The sequence below is a fragment of the Eschscholzia californica genome, unplaced genomic scaffold (assembly GCF_041429995.1).
Source record: "Eschscholzia californica isolate CP2 unplaced genomic scaffold, dmEscCali1.0.p SCAF_6, whole genome shotgun sequence".
In the NCBI taxonomy this organism is placed as follows: domain Eukaryota; kingdom Viridiplantae; phylum Streptophyta; class Magnoliopsida; order Ranunculales; family Papaveraceae; genus Eschscholzia; species Eschscholzia californica.
This window is the reverse complement of record NW_028238483.1, coordinates 1845138-1864688: the sequence shown is the minus strand read 5'-3', so window position 1 is coordinate 1864688 and position 19551 is coordinate 1845138. Positions and strand designations below refer to the sequence as shown.

Sequence of the window (19551 nt, the reverse complement as noted above, 5' to 3'; positions counted from 1 at the left end):
ATGGAAATCTTATATTATTTTGTAAAATTAATCTGCAGTATGTTAATGTAATATTTCTTTTTGTGTAACAATTATGATGATAGGTGAGAAATATGTAGACAAGTTTTGTAATCATTAGTGATGACCACAAATGTCCCCATTAGTTATTGTGACAAGGTCATGTGTCTTTAACTTTTGTCCCTAATATTATTAGGGACATCCCTAATATTATTAGGGACAACAAACTATCGTCCCTAATGTCATTCATGACAACAATATGTGTCGATAAAATTGTCAGAAATACTTTTAGCGACAGAGAGTAATTGTCCCTAAAATATATTGGTGACAAATGAATTTGTCCCTAAGGTTGTCCTTAATACTATTGGGGACACCGCTTTCTGGGGCAAACCAAAATTTGTCCCAAATGAGTATTTGGGACGATTTTCTATGTTTTAGGGACGATTTATGCATGTCTAAAAGCCACTTTTTTTGTAGTGAATTGATTGAAACAAGAAAGTCAAAGTCTTATTGTCTGGTTTACAGATTAATTTGTTTGGTGTTAACTTTACCAGTTTCTATGGTAAATAGTGAGAGCATTTTCAGCGATGAGATTGTCGAAACAACACTTCGTAGTAAAATAGAGGAAGATTTCCTAAGAAATTGCATGGTTATACATATTAAGAAAGAAATAGCTGAAACAATCGATTCTGATTAAATAGTATGAATTCTATGGGTTGAAGGATCATACGGCTCAACTTAAGTAATATAGTTACATGTCATGAAGATGGGTTTCGATGTTTTGTACGTCTTTCAATTTTTTGCTGCATATACTCTTTTTTTATATATATGCTAAATGTAGTAATATATACACAACGAAATAAAAAATATTGTTTTGATCTTATTTACTCTTTTGTGCATTTTCAAATTCCATGGACTATCGTATTGTATAGATAAATTCATCCTATATGATATATTGCGAAATGTTTCTTCTGTTAGGTAGTCTTTTGGACAAAGTAACATATATATAATTGCAATGGACGAATTTCGCATTCTTAATAAGTACGCACTTACTTATCATTTTTCGAAATGATCCACCAATAAATTTTAATTTAGGTGATTGCGTATGTGGTTGTGACAATAATGATTCAAACTTTACTTTGACACCAAAAAATTTCCTTTACATGTTTACTTTCGACGATTATATATATACCGTAAGAAAAATTTAGTTATAGAAATTTTAGGCTAGCTAGTCCTGTATAGTTTCAAATCCTAGCTCCGCCCTTGCATCTAAGATAACTTTATTTATTTAAAATGAACTAGATCTGTGACGAATCTGGTTTCACAAATAAAGATATATTCATCACTAATTCATCACTTCAACTCTCAATTCAAACTCTATATACTTCTTCATAGTCGGAGAATGAGTTTTTGGGAGAGAGCTAAAGGGTATAAAAGAGCCATGTTTTTAGAGCGAAAGAAAAATTCTCTTTTTAATTTTCAATTAGAAGGGTAGTTTTATTGTTTGATACATAATTTAAGATAGGGAAGTTTTAAATTTAAGATGGAGAAGTTTTAAATGCGTTCTCTGTAAGGGTTAAAAACTGTTTGTTTTCCTTCCCCCACCAGGGGAGAATCCAGGATTTTCACTTAGGGGGTGCAGATTGTATACCTAAATAATTTGTTTTTACAAACAAAGTATTTAATAAAATACTTATATTCATTAATTATATTAATACATCAACGATTACAAACGCAATTGACCTCTACGAGAGTTCATATTTTGAAATGTCCGCATAATCGATTCAAATTGTCAATTCTACTAAAAACTTCTTTTTCAATAAAGACTACTAAACTATTATTTAGCCACGCATCACTTATCCTGTTTCTTAAGCGTGTTTTAACTAGCTTCATAGTTGAAAAAATTCTTTCAACAGAGGCAGTTGCAACCGACAAAGTTAGTGCTAAAGTGATAAGTAAATAAACTAAATTATATGTTTTATCCCTCTTAGTTTCCACCATTGTTCTAGCAAGAGATCCAATTTCATCTAAATTTGAGTAATCATCATCGTGCCTCATATCGTAAATGTAATTATCAAGCTGAGAAAAAAATAGCATAGTGTCAAGATTACTGAAATCTGACGGATAAAATTCAGCAGGATCTCTAGATGGACTTTAAACTCATGACCTTACTATTGTGATGATTTGTAACCTGTGTCTTAATCACTACGCCAGTGCCTTATTCGTGTCATCTGCACACACCATTATATACATAATTATATGTACCTACATGTATAAAAAAATATATTAGTGCTACTACATTTTTTTCGGGACGATGACACACATCATTATACACATAATTATATGTACCTACATGTTAAAAAAAATATAGTAATACTATTATATTTTTTTTCGAGACCATCAAGGTGCGCGATTGTAAAAATTTACCTTTCCAATCCGCTGCTGTTAAATCTAGAGGGAATGGGCGGGACATCCAAAATTGGCCCGGAAAAGAGAGGCCAATCCACTGGTACGCAAAAATGCGTTCCCAGTCCAACGGGTCAGAGAGGCAGGAGAAATTACCGTTGCCCCCGTCAATCTCACTCAAATTTACGATACATGCCACTCAAATTTTGGGCGCGAAAGAGAGAGATTGTCTGAAAAAGCGGGATCTCGGGAGTGACGTGCGTCAGGCGAAATGACCGTTGCAGCTGGCCAGTCACATCTCCCCTTAATTACTCTCTCACGCCTAATCTAATCAAATCCAAAACAAATCTTCTCTCAAAACCATCTCCAAACCGTTCCCTCTCCCTTGATTTCTCCCTTTCCCAAACAGTTTCCTTTCCCAAACCACTTCCCTTTCCCAAACCGGTGCAAAGAAGGCGAATCATCATCTTGTTTCACCTGGTTTAAGTTCGAAAATCTTAGTTATCTCTCTCTTCTAACAAACAAAATCAAAGGAAGGTTTTTTATCTCTCTCTTCATCCTACGAAAACACTGGTGTTCATAAATTTTTAGGAAGATGGTGAAACCTAATACGCCCAAACAACAAACAAAGAAAATAAGCCTTGAAGAGCCAAGATCTACCAGATCGAAAGCGGTTACGGAGGAACAAGTTACAAGAAGAATGAGCCCTGGGAAAAGGGTAAGTAACTGAAAATGTTTAGTTTTTTCTGTTTCACAAATTATTATTACTACATAATATAATTTCTAGAAAATTTTTGTGTTTCAGAAATTATTTTTGTAGATTGATCTGTTTCTTTAAGTTCTTATCTATGAACAGATAAATTTGTAGAAAATTTTTCAGTGTACTGGTAGGACTAAAATGATTTCCTAGGGTTTCTATCTGTTTCTTCATCATGAAAGTTCCTGTACATAGATCTCTTTCTTATGTGAGTGGTTTGTAATCTGTTTTTTGATAAGGTTGTATATTATAAACTGTATAATTCCTAGAAAATTTTACAGTGTACAGGTAGGACAAAATATCAATGGTAAACCAGTTGATTTCATGAAAACTTAATGCAAGACAAAATATTAGCAGTAAACCAGTTGGTTTTCTGTACACTGCATGTTAAAAATGATTAAGTATTCCAGTTGATTTCATGGAAACCAGTTGGTTTTCTGTACACTGCATGTTAAAAATGATTAAGTATTCCAGTTGATTTCATGGAAACCAGTTGGTTTTCTGTACACTGCATGTTAAAAATGATTACCTAGGACGGACCAAATATTACTAGTATAAGAAAAATAGTAGCAGTAAACCAGTTGATTTCATGGAAACTGGATGCTAAACATGGACAAGTCTTATGTGACTGGTTTGTAATATGTGTTTCTGTAATATGTGTGGTTTGTAATCTATTCTCTTATAATGTGATGGGCTTGTAATCTATGCTTTTATAATGTGAGTGGTTTGTAATCTATGCTTTTATAATGTTGAATATTATAGAGAAAATAACAACTAGGAAATTAGACCGTTTACTGGTATATGAAAATAGTGACAGTAAACCAGTTGATTTCATGGAAACTGGATGCCAAACATGGACAAATCTTATGTGAGTGGTTTGTAAGATGTGTTTCTATAATATGAGTGGTTTGTAAACTCTGCTCTTATAATTTGATGCTTTTTAATTTTTTCAGGCCTCCGTTGATGAAAGTTCGGCAGTTGTGAAACCAACTAAAGCAAAGAGGAAAATGCCAAAGGATAAAGCAGAAGAAAGGAAGAGAAAGAAGTCCAAGCTATCTGTACAGGAAGCTGGTTCTGGTAGTGAGGACAGAATAATCCAACAGGGACTGGTTGGCTCTCCCGGTGAGCACAAAAATGTTCCAGATAATTTGGCGACGAGATTGACAAAAGTGTACAAGTATTCCTTGAAGAATACATGGACACAGCTGAAGACAACTTATCCAAAGTTGACACAGAGACAGAAGGATTTGTTGGAAGAGACTCCATTCAACAACTTAATCCAAGCGTTTATGAGTGACAAGATTGACATGGACCACCCACCTAGACCAAACAGAGCTGTTTTTGACCTTCTGTGCCTGTATTCAACTTCAACTGAAACTATCAATCTCGCCGGGAAAGCATTAAAGTTAAAGCCTCAAGATATTTCGCTGATTCTTGGAATGCCGTTGGGAGGGAAGGTGACAGATGTCTTCCCAAGCACAAAAGTAATGAAGGAACCACAAAAAGAGTTTCAAGTGAAGTACTTTGGAGAGGTGCTTCCCAAAGTTTCATGCATTAAAATAGGTAAGGCATTGAGAATGGCACTTGAAGATGAGGATGAAATGGATGCAATTAGGTTGATTATTATGTGTATTGCTGCAAATATTCTATTTCCAACAACATCGGGTTACTCGGTTTCCACACAGATTCTGATTTACTTAGAATCAATGAAAACCATTAAGGATTACAATTGGCCAGTTGCGGCGCACCAATTCATGATTGACCACATCAATCGGCACCCGAACGACCCAATAAAAGCTTCAGGCTGCCTGTTAATCCTCCCTGTAAGTATGTTTAAATTTATTTGAATTATAACTTACCATTGAAGTTCCTTACTCATTCTACAGAAATTTAATTGTGTTATTTAAAGCTCTGGTTCTGCGAGCATACTACATGTTACGAAAGAGAGGAGAAATACAAAGAAGAAATACCAAGGATTTTAAGGTGGTCTCTTAGCAAAATAGAGGAAACCTTTGTTGAAAAGCTACAAAGTCTGACAGAAGAACAGGTATAAAATGCCATTTATATAACAGAAAGAATTTTGGTTTCTAGAAAACTGACTTGTTTCTCCTAAAATTATTGATTTTTTGTAAACTTGCGGATGTATTAAACATTCTTTGGTTTAATAGGAACTAACTGACTTGTTTTCTCTTTCAGGTGAGCGAAGAATATGTTATCCCCCTAAGCGAAGAAGAAGCAAAGATGTTGAAGACAACAGAATATGGGGGCAACGAAAGTGAGATGCTTCTCCTGCTTGAACAACAGAAGGAAACAACTGCCCAGCTCGAGACAGAAATAGATAAACTTAAGCTCGAAAATGAAGAGCTTAGGAAAGAACTGGCAGAAGCTGTTGATGAGAGGGACGAAGCATACAAAGCTTATTCTGAACTACTGGCTGAGGGGATGGTTCAACAAAACAAGGACATTGGACTGGAGGAGAGCAATTTCATGCCTGCAGAAGAGAGCAGTTTAGTGCCTGCAAAGAAAGCACCAGCACAACAACAAACGGGTCAGAAGAAAAAAGGAAAGGGAATTGGAGAAAAAGAAATAGAGAAGAAAGAAAAGGTAAAGGGTAAACATAGTAAGGAGGTTTTAGGAAAGGAGATTACAGGAAAGAAAGTTTCAGCTGGTGAGGTTTTAGACAAGCAAGTTTCGGGAAAGGGACAAAAAGAAAAGGAGAAGAAAGATAAGCTCAATGCTAAAGAGAGCAATGAAGAAAAAACAGAGAGTGAAGAAGAAGATACGGATGAGGAAGAAGAAGATGAGGAAGTAGAGGGTGAACAAGAAGATGAGGGTGAGGAAGAAGATGATGAGGACAGTGAGGAAGAAGAGTCGAAAGACAAAAAGGAAGAAGAAGAGGAAGAGAGTGAGGAAGAGGAGGTTGAAGTTGAACCAAAAAAGGTTGCAAGAAAGAGTACAGGCAAAGGTCAAACCAAGGGCACAGGCAAAGGTCAAACCAAGGGCAGAGGCAAAGGTCAAACCAAGGGTGCGAAAAAAGGCAAACACTAATTTCAAATGTTCCAATGTTTTAAATATTTATGTTCTTATTCAAGAAGTAGTAAACAATTGGCAAGTTTTAAGTATTAATGCTCAAGGTCTTTAAGGTGTTGAAATTCTGATAAACAAAATTTTGATAATACTTAGTAAATTTAGATATTCTCAGAAAATTATTATATGTCTGGCAATGACTTAGTGTTGTTTACACTGAAGTTATATTAGACAGTAGCTATGACAACGAGGAAAGCGAGCAAAGCAAGGATAGCGAGGAAAGAGAGGAAATCGAGGATAGCGAGGGAGATGCTGAGAATAACCCAGGCAAACTATTATTTTTATGATATATAGTTAATTTGTACATTCATAGTAAGTTATTCAATGTCTGGAAAATAACTTAGTGTTGTTTACACTGAAGTTATATCAGACAATAGCAATGACAAGGACGAAAGCGAGGAAAGCGGAGAAAGCGAGAAAAGCGAAGAAAGTGAGGGAAAAGAGAAAAGCGAGGAAAGCGAAAAAAGCAAGGAGAGCGAGGAGAGAGAGGAAACAGAGGAAAGCGAGAAAAGCAAGGAGAGTGAGGAAAGCGAGAATAAAAAAGCAAATGTCAAGGGAGATGCTCAGCAAAACCAAGGCAAACAATAATTTCCCTTCACAATTAATTTGAATAATTTAACAAATGATCCTCAAATTAAAGTTTCAAATTATTCTTCTTGTCTACAATTTATAAAGATGATCAAGAGGAGGTAGAAGTGAATTTGTCAAGTGAGGAAGGATGGTGGGTTGCAGATACACTGGAAAAGGATCTGTCAAAAGGAAGAGGTAGGTACCCACATACATTCTTAGGGGACTTGATAGTTTATAGGAAACTGAAAAATTTACCGACATTCATACTTAGGGAACTTACGAAGTTGTTAGGAAACTGAAAAATTCACAAGCATATATGCCTTGGGAACTTACTAATTTAGAACAAACTGGACAATGTTCCCACATTCTGACTTTGGTAACTTACGAACTTTGTTTTGTTTATAGATAATAATGTAAGGAGGAGGTTGGATGAAATAGACGACTGTCCTAGTTTTGATCTCAACATAGATCTCGGGACTCAAATAATTGAGTGGACTCCTCCCAAAAAGTCTTCCATGATGGTTAAAGAAGGTGAAGAGAGTACAGCGGGGAACAATAAATTCAAAAATATTGCTGAAATTGGAAAAGAATCAGTGTCAAAACTGTCTGCGGACATGAGACAATTTGAATCACCACATGTCAGTCCTCCAAAAAGAGTAGCTTCCAAAAAAGGGAACAAAGGGTCATCTCCGGTCCCAACATCACTTGTTAAAAGGATTAAAAATAATCCAAGGGTGAGGAGAAGAACAGAAAAAGGAGGTGGCAGTGAAGTACAGGTCATTGACTTGGAGATGATTACACTAAAGAAAGAACCCCATGTCAAATTGAGTGACTGGAGAAAAGGGGGGTTATGGCCTTATGTGCAACAAACTGAAAAATCTCTGATGGAAGAATTCATGAAGTATGGATGGACAAGGTATAATCTTTTCTCTCTAGAATTTTTTTGTTGGTTATAAGTTTGGCCGACAGAAAATTAGTCAGTGTCTAGTACACATTTAGGTTAAATGTAAACAAGTATGTGGTCAAGAAACAAGATAGTTTCTGGTAAATTATTCTGTGGTTAATGTGTTCTACATTGTTTTATACAGCCTGGATGTCTGGAACAAGGACCAGCAACACTGTCTAAGGGCAAAAGATCTAGATGAACTGATGATGAACAGAGGGTGTGATTCCCAGATAATTGATTGGTTTGAAGACCACTTAATGTTCTCATCTACCAACCTCGACCGTGAAGTGTTGTTCCTATCATCATTGCTATTTGTAAGATTCCTAAACATTACTATAATTCATTTGAAGAGGATTTGTGAATTGACTAGTAAACTTACATGACACAATTGCAGACATTGATAAGGCAGAAGCGCAGCCAGAAGACAATCGAAGTGAATTTAGATAAAAGGATGGAAGAACACTTAATCAAAGATCATACGAGCAAGTTGTGCGTTCCACTTAATACACCATACAGAGATGACTCTTTCGAGGGCCATCACTGGACTTTGTTGGTGTATGATTTTGAGGAGAACGAGTGGACGCACTTCAACTCCTTATATCGAGACATGGAACTGGCAAACAGATGTAACTACAATTCCAAAGAATTGGCGCGCATCCTGGCAGAAAAGATGATAAAGATGAAGGCCGGAAGGGGAAAAATTGACAAAAAAATCCCATACATTAAAGATGTTGAATGCCCCCAACAAGGGGAAAGGTGAGGGCAAATTTTGGAGCATTAATTAACTATGTTATTCCTTACTTGAAACTAACATTATCTTGCTCAAACTTTAAAATCTAACAGTCCAGATTGTGGTCTATACGTGATGCTAAAGATTAAGGAAATATTTCAAGAAAGCATCCAGCACAATTACCCTGTAAAGTGCTCACAAAAGGAAGCATATGAAGATGAAGCAAGGAGATTGAGGGCAGAAGTAACATACCTAATCTTGGACGAATCAAAGGACGAATGGAGAAACCAAATTGCAGAAGAAAACTAAAAATTGGATAATCTTAATTTTGTTAAAGTTAGAACAATATTTATGTGTTGTTTTGTTCATGTTACTTACGAACGGATTATATGGTGACAGTTATATGGTTTATAACTGAGAAGACTCAACAACAGAAATCCTTAAACTAATGCGAGAACACATAAATTCATCAGTTTCTGGTGCATTTCTTAGTTTCTATAAACCAATAAATTTTCCAGCAACCAAAAACAATGCGAGAACACATAATGAACTTAGGTACCAGATAGACAGTACATTTACTAGCTCTAGTAGATAAATGTTACACTAAATAAATGACTTACCCACATAAATACTTAGGGAACTTTCGAGTTTATAAGATACTGGAGAATGTACCCACATAAATACTTAGGGAACTTTCGAGTTTACAGTGTACGCACAAAATAAGTAGCACAACAGGGAAATTCTTATACTTACCCATATACATGCTTAGGCAACTTAAGAAGTAATTAGGAAAATTACTAGTTTGCAGAAAAAGGGAAATAATACACTTACTTACCAGATAAATAGCTCTATTTCTGACTTACGAGTTTACAAGATACTGCAGAATGTAACCCACATACATACTCAGGGAACTATGTACCCACAAACTAAGTAGCACAAACTAAGTAGCACAAACTAAGTTAGGGAAATTATACATTTTTAAGAAAACTCACTAGTTTTCGGAAAACTGTCTAATTTAAGCACATACATACTCAGGGAACTATGTACCCACAAACTAAGTAGCACAAACTAAGTTAGGGAAATTATTCATTTTTAGCAAAACTCACTAGTTTGCAGAAAACTGTGTAGTTTACCAACATACATACTCAGGGAACTATGTACCCACAAACTAAGTAGCACAAACAAAGTTACGGAAATAATTCATTTTCAGGAAACTCACTAGTTTGCAGACAACTGTGTAGTTTACCAACATACATACTCAGGGAACTATGTACCCACAAACTAAGTAGCACAAACAAAGTTAGGGAAATAATTCATTTTCAGGAAACTCACTAGTTTGCAGACAACTGTGTAATTTACCCATATACATGCTTAGGGAACTTAATTGAGGATAAATAGGGTAGTGTACATTAACTGATGTATTGTAAACAACATGGAATCCGGAACATAACAGTTTGGTTGAGCTAAATAACTAAATTTTGCTCCATATAGAAAGAAATTTTACAAGCTTCCAGAAAACATCTCCATTTCCAGTACATTACCCAATTTACTGGACACAAAATAGAATTCACAAAAAAGGGACATTGTAATGTCAACAAAAACACAGGCTCTCTTCATAATCTGAAAAACACCAACACTGTGGAAGCTATTCAAAATTGTAGAATGCCCGGTAAGATATTTTCCCACATCAAATAGGTTGGTTGCACGAAGCACTGTTGTGGTAGGATAGTTGTTTACATCTACCGCATACCCTCTGTCTTTTACGAAAGTTCCCTGAACTTTCAATCCTCACAGTGCGTGGTCTCCCTGGACGCTTCTTCGTTAAGGGAGGAAGTATCATGTTGTCTTTATCGAATGATTTTGGTGCATCAAAAGTAGGGACAGGGTTGATGGAAAGACGGTAGGTATTACAATAAGCTTCCGTTGTGACAGCAGGATCAAAAAACCTTGAGCTATCACCTCCATGCACTTTAATACACAAGATAGCATGTTCACACGGAATACCTTGAACTTGCCACTTACGACATGAGCAAGTCAGATTAGCAAGATCAACAGAGTGGCTGGGGTTCGACATAACTTCATATTTAAATTCAGCTGATTGAAGACACTTCCAACTGCAAGCAACGTTAAATCTGGACTTCATTGTCTCATTGACTTTCGGGCATAAGAATGAGTTCCAGGAGGCCGATTCAATCCTTCGATCGTTCATCATGTTCATTATTTTAACCCGCAACATATCGAGCATGACAGAAATGGGAAGAACTCTCTCGTCCTTTATCCAAGAATTGAAAGACTCAGATAGAGAAGAACAAATTAAACCATACCTATTACCCGGGAAATACACATCCGCCCAGTTTTTTGGATCGACGGAGTACAAAAACGACTGAACACCATTTCCACCCATGACAACAAGTTCTGTAGTGTACTTTTGAAAGTCCGATACAGTTAGCGCCCGAGCCGCTTTAAACATTAGCGACTGAAAATAATCCGACTTCTTAGCGCCATTCTTGACCCGTACATTCAAATTGTTGCGTAAATGCCAAACGCAAAATGAATGGTGGGCCTCTGGGAATATGTTGGAAACTGCATTAATAATACCATGGTGGCGATCCGACATAAACGTCAACGATGGACTACTAGGAACAACTTGCGCCAAATGGCAGAAAAACCAAGTCCAGTTTGTATCATTCTCTACATCAACAACAGCGTAAGCAACCACAAAAAATCCTGCAATGAAACACTAATTGGAATGAAGATACATTCCTCATATACAGTAGGGGCAAGACCAGATAGTTTTAGGGAAATAAGAAAGTGTTCAGAAACCGGCTGCTGTTCAAAAAAGTATATAGTTTAAGGAAAAATATATGAGGAAGTACTTACCATCGTTCCCATTCTTTGCCACAGCTGCAAGTATGCATCCATTGTATTTAGTTTTGGCAAAGGTACCATCAACAAATATTAGCGGTCGGCAGTGCTTGTAGCCTTCAATACTAGCTCCAAGAGCAATAAATATTCTAACAAAACGACGGGAAACTGGATCAACTTGAAGATCAATGTGACTATTTGGGTTCGACCGAGATAGTGCATCCACATACCACTGGAGCTTACCGTATGAATCCTCTTCTTCACCATATGTTAAAGAAATAGCAGCATTCCGAGCTTTATATGAATAATAGTAGCTAAGAGATATACCATAATCCTTTTTAAATGATCTTATAATATCTTTGGTACTCTTTGTAGGATTCTCTCGGAGGTCATCAGCTATTAACTGGCTGACAGCTTCTGTTGACAGCCTAGGTTTACGAGAAGACAATACAAAATCGTCACACGTATGGACAGGGTTGAAAGCTTTCAGAACAAACATGGAACGGGACTTCAGAGGAGCAACGGCATGAATGGTCCAACCACAACTAGAATTTTTGCATACACAAGTTATACGGGATAGATCATTCTTTAGGAATTTATAATTGAATCCATGTTTTATGGAATATCGACTAAGCGCCTGTCGAAACGCAGGAGCACCCCCGGGAAATTCCTGCCCGATGGATGTAAAAACTTCGGGCCAACTATCTGATCGAAGAGGTTCACTCCTAACGAGGGCAGTGATGCTTCAGCATGACCTGTTGAAGAGGGAGAGAGGAAATCTTCTGGAAAACTGCAGGACAAACGATTAGGTTTCTTAGGAAAAATATTATATTATAGGAAACTGGACAATTTCCCAAAATTCAAAATAGGGAACTTAAGAAATCATTAGGAAACGTACAAGTTTTCCAAAATCTTAAGAATTACAAGACACAAGCTGGTGTTCGAAAAACTATAGAGTTTACTAGAAACAATATAATCTACGAATAATGCTACGGGATCTTACGAGTTTATAAGTTACGGGAGAATGTGTCCACAAACTAAGTAGCACAATCATAGTTTGGGAAACTCTTATACATTAGGAATCTTAGTTTGGGAAATACATTTTTAGGGAACTTAAGAAGTGATTAGGAAACTTACCAGTTTGCGGAAAACTGGGCAATTTACCCATATACCTGCTTAAGGAACTAAATTGATTATGAGAAACTGGAAAACTTACCGATGTATTTCCTGTTGGAAAGCTCCATCACGTGGATCAGATACAGAAGCAGAGGTGGGACAGAAAAAGTCGCGCTCCACCCTGAGTAGATCAAGAAGACAAAGCTTATGTAATCATTAGAAAAAGCAAAAGGGAAGTACTAAAACAAAGTCATATAAAAATTGATTCACCAGAGAGGACGGGTTGACTCAACATTCAAAAGCGTTTGACTGAAACATGGAAAACAGAAAAATCAATAAGAACACGAAAACATTTACATATGTGATGAGGAAACTTAGTAGTTTATAGAAACTGGACAGTTTTCGCCTAAGGTAAATAACTTCAAGCACACAGACTATTAGGAAATTTAATAGTTTAGTGAAAACTGTACGGTTTACCAGTAAAGTATATAAATTGTTATGAAGTTAGGGAGTGTACCGATGTATTTCATGTTGAACAATTTCATCCTGTGCTACTGCTACAGAAGCCGAGGTGGAAGAGACAAATTCGCGGTCCACACTGATTAGTTCAAGTAATCATCTTAAGAGTTAGTCATTTTAAAAAGAAAAGGAGAAAAACTAAACAAAGTAACATAAGGATTGATTCACCAGAGAGGAGGGGTGGATTGAACATTCAGAAGCATTTTACTGAAACATGGAAAACACAAAAAATAAGTGAATTTAGAAAAAACCGGATAGTTTATTGACAACATAATAATGTCAACAATAAATGTTAAATCGGTTACAGAACTAACTACTTTACAGGATACTGGACAATTTACCTAGATACATAATTTAGAGGGAACTTTTGAGTTTACCCATATACATGCTTAGGAAACTTACCAAGTTATTAGGAATCTGGATATTGCACACACATAAAAGCTTAGGAAACTTTCTACTTTAGAGAAAACTTGTGAATTTACTCATATACATGGGACTGGACATCTTACGACTTTAGACGAAACTGGATAATGCACCTACAGAGGCTTAGGGAACTTACTACTTTAGAGGAAACTGAACAATTTACCACCCTAAAATGCATAGGGAACTCATCCAGTTATAAGAATCCAAAAACAGAAAAGATAAAAGAGGAACAATCCGAAAACAGTTACATCAGTGATGAAGAAATAACATTAAAAATATCAAACGAACTACTTACGTGAATGATCCTATGTTTGAAGAGGTGGACAATTGTGCAATACTATCCATTATGTAGTTGCAAAATCAGAAACAAAATACGGGTGAGGACTTATTTGGTTTGGTGGATCTTAAATAGCATTAATGGTTAGAAAAACAGAAAACATCAGGTGAACTATTTAGGATAGCATTGAAGACTCAGGAAGATAATGGAAGATAATGTTTTTTGTTAAGCATTGAAGTTAATGGTTTTGGGTAAGATACTTAACTTCATCTAAGGTATAAATAAGGTAGAAAATGAATTATTTTCAAACTGATGGGCGGGATACGAAATTTTAGTTTCAAATTTCGCCAAAAATTTGAAATTTGGAATAAAAATTGAGAGAATGAAGCTGTTTTGAGAAGGAATGAACAGAGAGAAAGAAGAAAAAGGATTATTTGGCGGGATTTAGAGAGATGGAGGGAAGATTTAGAGAGATGGAGGGTGACATTAAGGTCAAATCATGGCTGGGAATTAAATGCTCCCTTACAAATCAACCTGACAAAGACCATTCCCTCATTAACTAATCCCGGTTTCCAATCGGAGGGGTAAAAGGGGAAAAAAAAAAAAAAAAAATAGGAAAACTGGCATGATTTCTGACACAAAGGACTGGAAAAGAATTTTGTGGCGTTTTTGGATGAGTAGCTTATTTCCCCCCCATTTTTTGGACCAAACGCCCATTTTTTGTTAAATCTATTTGTTGTACTCACTACTTTATAATTAAGCTAAAAGCAATTTTATAATGGAAAGATTTGGTCAAAACTTCAAATAAAACTTTTTCTCTAGTGAGAAAAGATAATTTAATTTTTTTATAGTCTTCACTTCCAAATGGCCTTTTCTTAAAGTAAAGTTTTAAACATCTGTTAAATGCGAGTTACAAAGTTTGAGTCCTTAAACTGACCTAAGTTTAGAAGGACTAAATCAGTAATTATCAAATTTTGGATTTGATTATATCCCAATCTTCTGAATTTTCTAAAATCTCATCACCAAATCTTAAATTGCTTATTTACATATCCTGGTTACAAAAGAAAAACAAATAAACAAACTAAAAAACTTAATCAAAGTCCCATTTACAAACATAAGGTATGAAGAAGAAAGTACATGACTGAAAGAGAATCATTTAATTAAGCTGAGAAAAACCCATTAACAGTTGCCAAACCAAAACAAGTTTTTGGATCGAAAACCATATTTGCATAATCCATGTTTTCCATATCAGAATCTTTCTTTACCCAAGTGAATTGATTTTCATCAGACCTTTGACTTAAGGGTGAAGTAACAAACTCAATCTTGTTAATAATCCCTTTTTGTTGATTCCCTTTTTCGTAGGTAGCCTTATTGATTCTCCTCTCATACTCCTCTGCAACCAAAAGAGCTATATCTGCCATTATTTGCTTCTCTCTTCAACTTTGATTGGGAAAAACACAATGTTGTAGTAGAAGACTCTTTCTTTCTCTCTCTAGGACTCAGCAGTTGAATTTGATGTTATGGGTCATTTTGGTGGTTTCCTTTTTATAAATGATTTTGTGGTGGTGGGGTTTGGTGAAGTATATTTGGATAAGGTTGCCAAATAGTAATGTTTTGCTACTTTTAATAGCTTTTGAGTAAACAATTAGATAACTTGTAGAAAGGGTCTTAAACGAGGTCTTTTCAAAATGCAAATATTTAATTCAGAGCCCCATTCATGTGATTTGGTTTGAGTTTTGCCTAATTTACACTTTGGGTGTGTATACGCGCCTCTCGAAATTATTTAGGCGCTTCTCCAAAATTATTGTAGGCGTCTCTGAGCACCCCCCTAAATTAATCAAACGTTAAACCAATAAAAATCATTAATCTATCAACACATATTATCATTAAACATCATGAAGATAATCAAAAACCTAAATTTACTTTAAAGTCTTCAAACTTAGGAAATAAATAACCCTTTAATCTTCAAGTTTAAACGTCTTTAATTTTTATTTTGTTGAGAGGATGAAGAAACCTTAAATGGATGAAAAAACAACCCTTAGATTTGGAGATGAAAAAGTCCTAGATGGAGAACCAAAAAAGAATAAACCCAAGAGTTTTGTGAGATTTTGCGAAAATCGACTATTTCCGACGCCATCGGACTAGTCAGTCCGAAGCCTCTCGGGCCAGACAGTCCGAGTCTTTCGGGATGGGCCAGTCCGAGACCATGTTTTTGGCCTCGAACTGGTTAGTCCGAACGGGGGGCCCTTACAGTTGTCGGGGTTTGACCGTGGTCAAACCTCTAGGAGGCCCCTACAGTCATTTTGAGAGGCGCCCTTTACACTTTAGGTTATTTCGACGGTTTTGGTACCATTTCAATAAATTACAGTTATCTTTTTTTTATCTAGGAGTTGTTTTATTCATTCAGTTTTAATCAATAAAATTCAGTTTAAATCTTTTTAATTTCGTTTCTATAGTTTTCAAATGAAGATCTAAAACTTTTTAGAAGTTTCTTCTGCGTCTCTTTTGTATATTTTCGGTTGAAAATGCTTTTACATAATCTAGTGGCACTTTTTTTTTGATGAGAGAACATTGCATTAAAGACGAACGAGAGTACTACAAACACACAAACATCTAAAGTAAAGCCGACACAAACGAGAGTACTTCAAACACACAAAAGAACTAAAGTAAAGGCGACACAAAAGAAGGTACAGAATTCCATTCTTTCCTTTCTCCATTTCTTCTTCCCCATTTCGCAATCGCATCAGCTGGAGCATTGCAATCCCTAGAAACACAGGTGAACATGATTCCTTCGAAATTGTTTATAAGGGATTGAATTTGTTGTATCATCTTTAAAGATTGCCAGTGTAGACCAATATTATGACCATTGATGAATTTGATAAGTGCTTGGTTATCGCTTTCTATATGAGCATGAGTAATATTTAATTGTAATGCCCATTGCATACTAGATAGGATAGCTAATCCTTCACATTCTTCCGCATTTTGGCTTCGCACCGAATTTGCTGTTGCTATAATGAATTTCGACTCTTCATCTCTGATAATACATCCTATTCCGGCCGGTTCTGTAGCTTTTGTAAACGAGGCGTCAACATTCAACTTTAAATATGGTGTCGATGGAAGTCTCCATTTTTGTTCCTTAGTAGATTTCCTGCATTTGTTAGTGATAACCGTCTCAATCTTGAGAGGAGTGATAGACACATTATTAATTCGGTCTATGATTTGTCGAGGATTCTGTTTGTTCGTGTTAAAACTGTTTTCACATCTAGCTTTCCAAATGAACCATAGTATTTTGGCATATTGGTTGGTAGTATCCTCATTTAGAGTTTTCCATTGTGTTATCCATTGATTAGTCGAGCTAATCTGATGTGTTCTCACATCATAATTGAACCAAATTGCTTTAGCAAACGTGCAGTACAGCATCACATGATCTAAAGTTTCGTTTTCATCACAGTTAATACATGAGAATTGGTCTCAAATGAATTTGCCAATCTTCGCTTTGACAGGTAAGCTATTTGTACAACATTTCCATAGGAAAAGCTTCACACGTGGTATAGTATTCAAGTTCCAGATAAATCCCCAGTCGAGGTGGTCCTGCCTCACATTCATACTTTCCGTTCTTAAATAGTAATACATTGATTTTATCGAGAAATTACCTGATTTGGTTAATGTCCATATCGGTTTATCTTCTTGATTATTTTGGAGGTTGATGCTGAGGATAGCACAGCAAATCTCGTCGTTAAAACATTGCTGCAACATTTGAAAATTCCAAGTGTTGTTAGTAATAAGTTGTGCAACCCATTTAATGTTGGACCCCGTATGGTTAGTTATGGGAGGGGGTGGTTTGGCATCCAATAGTCACTCCAAACGTTTATGTTAGACCCTGTATTAATGTCCCAGAAGATAAGACTATCCATATTAGAATAATGCTTAATAATAGATTTCCAAGGCCAAGAAGGGTGGTTTTGGGGGGGGGGGGGGGGGGGGGGGCGATGGGTTTTAGGAAAGTATTTGCTTTTGAGCACACAAACCCAAATGCCCTTCGGGTTATTAATAATACGCCAGATAATTTTACTGAGAAAGGCCTGATTATCAAGATGAGGGAGGCGTAATCTCAGACCACCTAGTTTCTTTGGCTTGCAAATAGCCGACCAGTTGATAGTATGGAAACTTTTGGATTTTCTCCACCAGAAAGTCCTTTGGAGGGACTCAATGCTGTTACATATGCCTTTCAGGATAGCAAAGCACTGCATTTGGTATCGGGGAACGGCCGCTGCGATAGTAGAAATGACTACCGAGCGACCAGCTTGAGATAGAAGATTTGATTGCCATTTGGCGAGCTTATTTTTGATTTGGTTGAAGTCTAGGCTAGATCTCAAACTGCCAAAATATCCAATAGCAATTTTGGTGTCTGTTTTACAACGCCCAACGCCCATTATTAAACAGGATCAATCTTCTCTAAGTAACTAAGTTAGTAGAATTAGGGCAAGTAGATGTCCAAAATAGTAAAAATTAACAGTTTTAGATGTTGTGTCTTATGAGAGTAGGATATAACAATATACATACTACTATGCATGTGGACACCTCATTAGGGTGAGGTGATTCAATGTTTTTTGCACCGACAATTGACAAATGAGTCACATGATGAGAATCTTATCTAGTTTACAATTAACAAATAAATACATACTAACCTCTGTTTCATCTGGTTTTCCTTCTTTGATGGCTATCATGGCAGAATATTCTTCGGCCTAATTTAAAAGTAGACTATCAAAAGAACTAATATTGTGCCTCATCAAAAAAAAAGAGACTAATATTGTGATTGTGGACACGTGTCGCGAGCTGATGATCTTGCATGGTTAGAGCTGCATTTGTCATCCATAGATTCTTTTGGGTGGTTTAATTGCTCCTAGATTTAGAACCTGGTTTTCTTTTCGCCCCATCATTGCTTAGGGTTGCCATCCAGTCCATAAATACTATTGGCCGCTTCCTTGGGCATCAAAACAAATTATAGTGTCCTTAAAAAAACAAATTATAGTGGAAACAATACTTTTGTAACTAGATTTGACTTAACAATTAGTGTGGTTTGTGTCTGAAATTGAAATGTTTGCTTTTTGTCTCTTAATTTTTATCTTTCACCTTCATACATCACCTCCCACCTCCCCTGTCAACCACCACTGTTTCCAACTACCTCCACCATTTTTGTTCCTCTCCTCTCTTAGTCTATCTCACCTAGTGATGGACTCCGAAAATTTATTTCGTGAGGGCACAATTACATTAAACAGCAAAAATGAATACTATCATCAATGATGAATCGCGTAGCTTCGTTACGAACCTCTAAAATAGTTAAGTATAAATGTAAATTGCTAAAAAACTATTATATGTCGTTCAAATCGATGATCTTTATCTTGCAAAAAAAAATGCTCATAATCTATATTATGTAAAGAAGTTAAGAAAGTGGCAAAAGAGAGATAAAAGTGACTTTAAAATAATATTGTTAGAAAATATACCTAAAAATGAAGGATAAATAAGACATAAGCGAAACATGGAGATGCAAATAAGTCCACCGAAAATTAGATGAATTTTAGCAGAAAAAAAATGTCAAACTCGAATTTACAAAAGAATATGAGCTAATGAACTGTTGATCAGAAAATAACAGTTAAAAAGAAAATTTGAGATGCCAAATTGCTAGCGACCAAAAAAGAAAAGGCAAAAACAAACGGAGAATTTTGAAGCCCACCTTGAATGTGTTGTTGGCGCCTCCCCTTGAAAGGAAGGACGCCCTTTTAACGCTAAATAGAAGTGCCTTTAAACTTCCAAAAACGAATTAGTAAAAAAGATGTAAAAGGAAGGAGGATGGATTT

The 19551-nt window shown here is 36.0% G+C and overlaps 2 protein-coding genes and 2 long non-coding RNA genes across 6 annotated transcripts; 2 read left to right on the top strand and 2 right to left on the bottom strand.

Annotated features, from left to right (window-relative positions):
* Positions 1-6682: 6682 nt before the first annotated feature.
* On the top strand, positions 6683-7358 carry LOC147530766 (uncharacterized). Its single transcript, XR_015228078.1, has 3 exons — positions 6683-6824; positions 6923-7012; positions 7223-7358. It is a non-coding gene; the product is annotated as an uncharacterized LOC147530766 (long non-coding RNA).
* A 1063-nt stretch (positions 7359-8421) lies between these two features.
* LOC147530765 (uncharacterized) lies at positions 8422-8965 on the top strand. Its single transcript, XR_015228452.1, has 2 exons — positions 8422-8519; positions 8607-8965. It is a non-coding gene; the product is annotated as an uncharacterized LOC147530765 (long non-coding RNA).
* A 912-nt stretch (positions 8966-9877) lies between these two features.
* Positions 9878-14418, bottom strand: LOC147530764 (protein FAR1-RELATED SEQUENCE 5-like). Of its 3 annotated transcripts, none has more exons than XM_086650243.1 (7): positions 13712-14413; positions 13162-13200; positions 12992-13072; positions 12745-12783; positions 12575-12655; positions 11374-12148; positions 9878-11220 (listed from the first exon to the last, which is right to left on the bottom strand). In XM_086650243.1, exons 1-6 carry the CDS (start codon positions 13759-13761, stop codon positions 11974-11976), a joined length of 465 nt encoding a protein of 154 aa, XP_086506369.1. In that variant the 5' UTR covers positions 13762-14413; the 3' UTR covers positions 9878-11220; positions 11374-11973. The 3 variants fall into 3 exon arrangements, with proteins under 3 accessions (XP_086506369.1, XP_086506368.1, XP_086506367.1); XM_086650242.1 differs by having other exon boundaries at positions 13712-13849; XM_086650241.1 differs by having other exon boundaries at positions 12992-13200; positions 13712-14418.
* A 1936-nt stretch (positions 14419-16354) lies between these two features.
* On the bottom strand, positions 16355-18630 carry LOC147530763 (uncharacterized). The gene is made up of 4 exons (XM_086647088.1): positions 18610-18630; positions 18382-18438; positions 17347-17440; positions 16355-17121 (listed from the first exon to the last, which is right to left on the bottom strand). The coding sequence occupies exons 1-4, from the start codon at positions 18628-18630 to the stop codon at positions 16355-16357; spliced, it is 939 nt and encodes a 312-aa protein (XP_086503214.1).
* Positions 18631-19551: the final 921 nt, after the last annotated feature.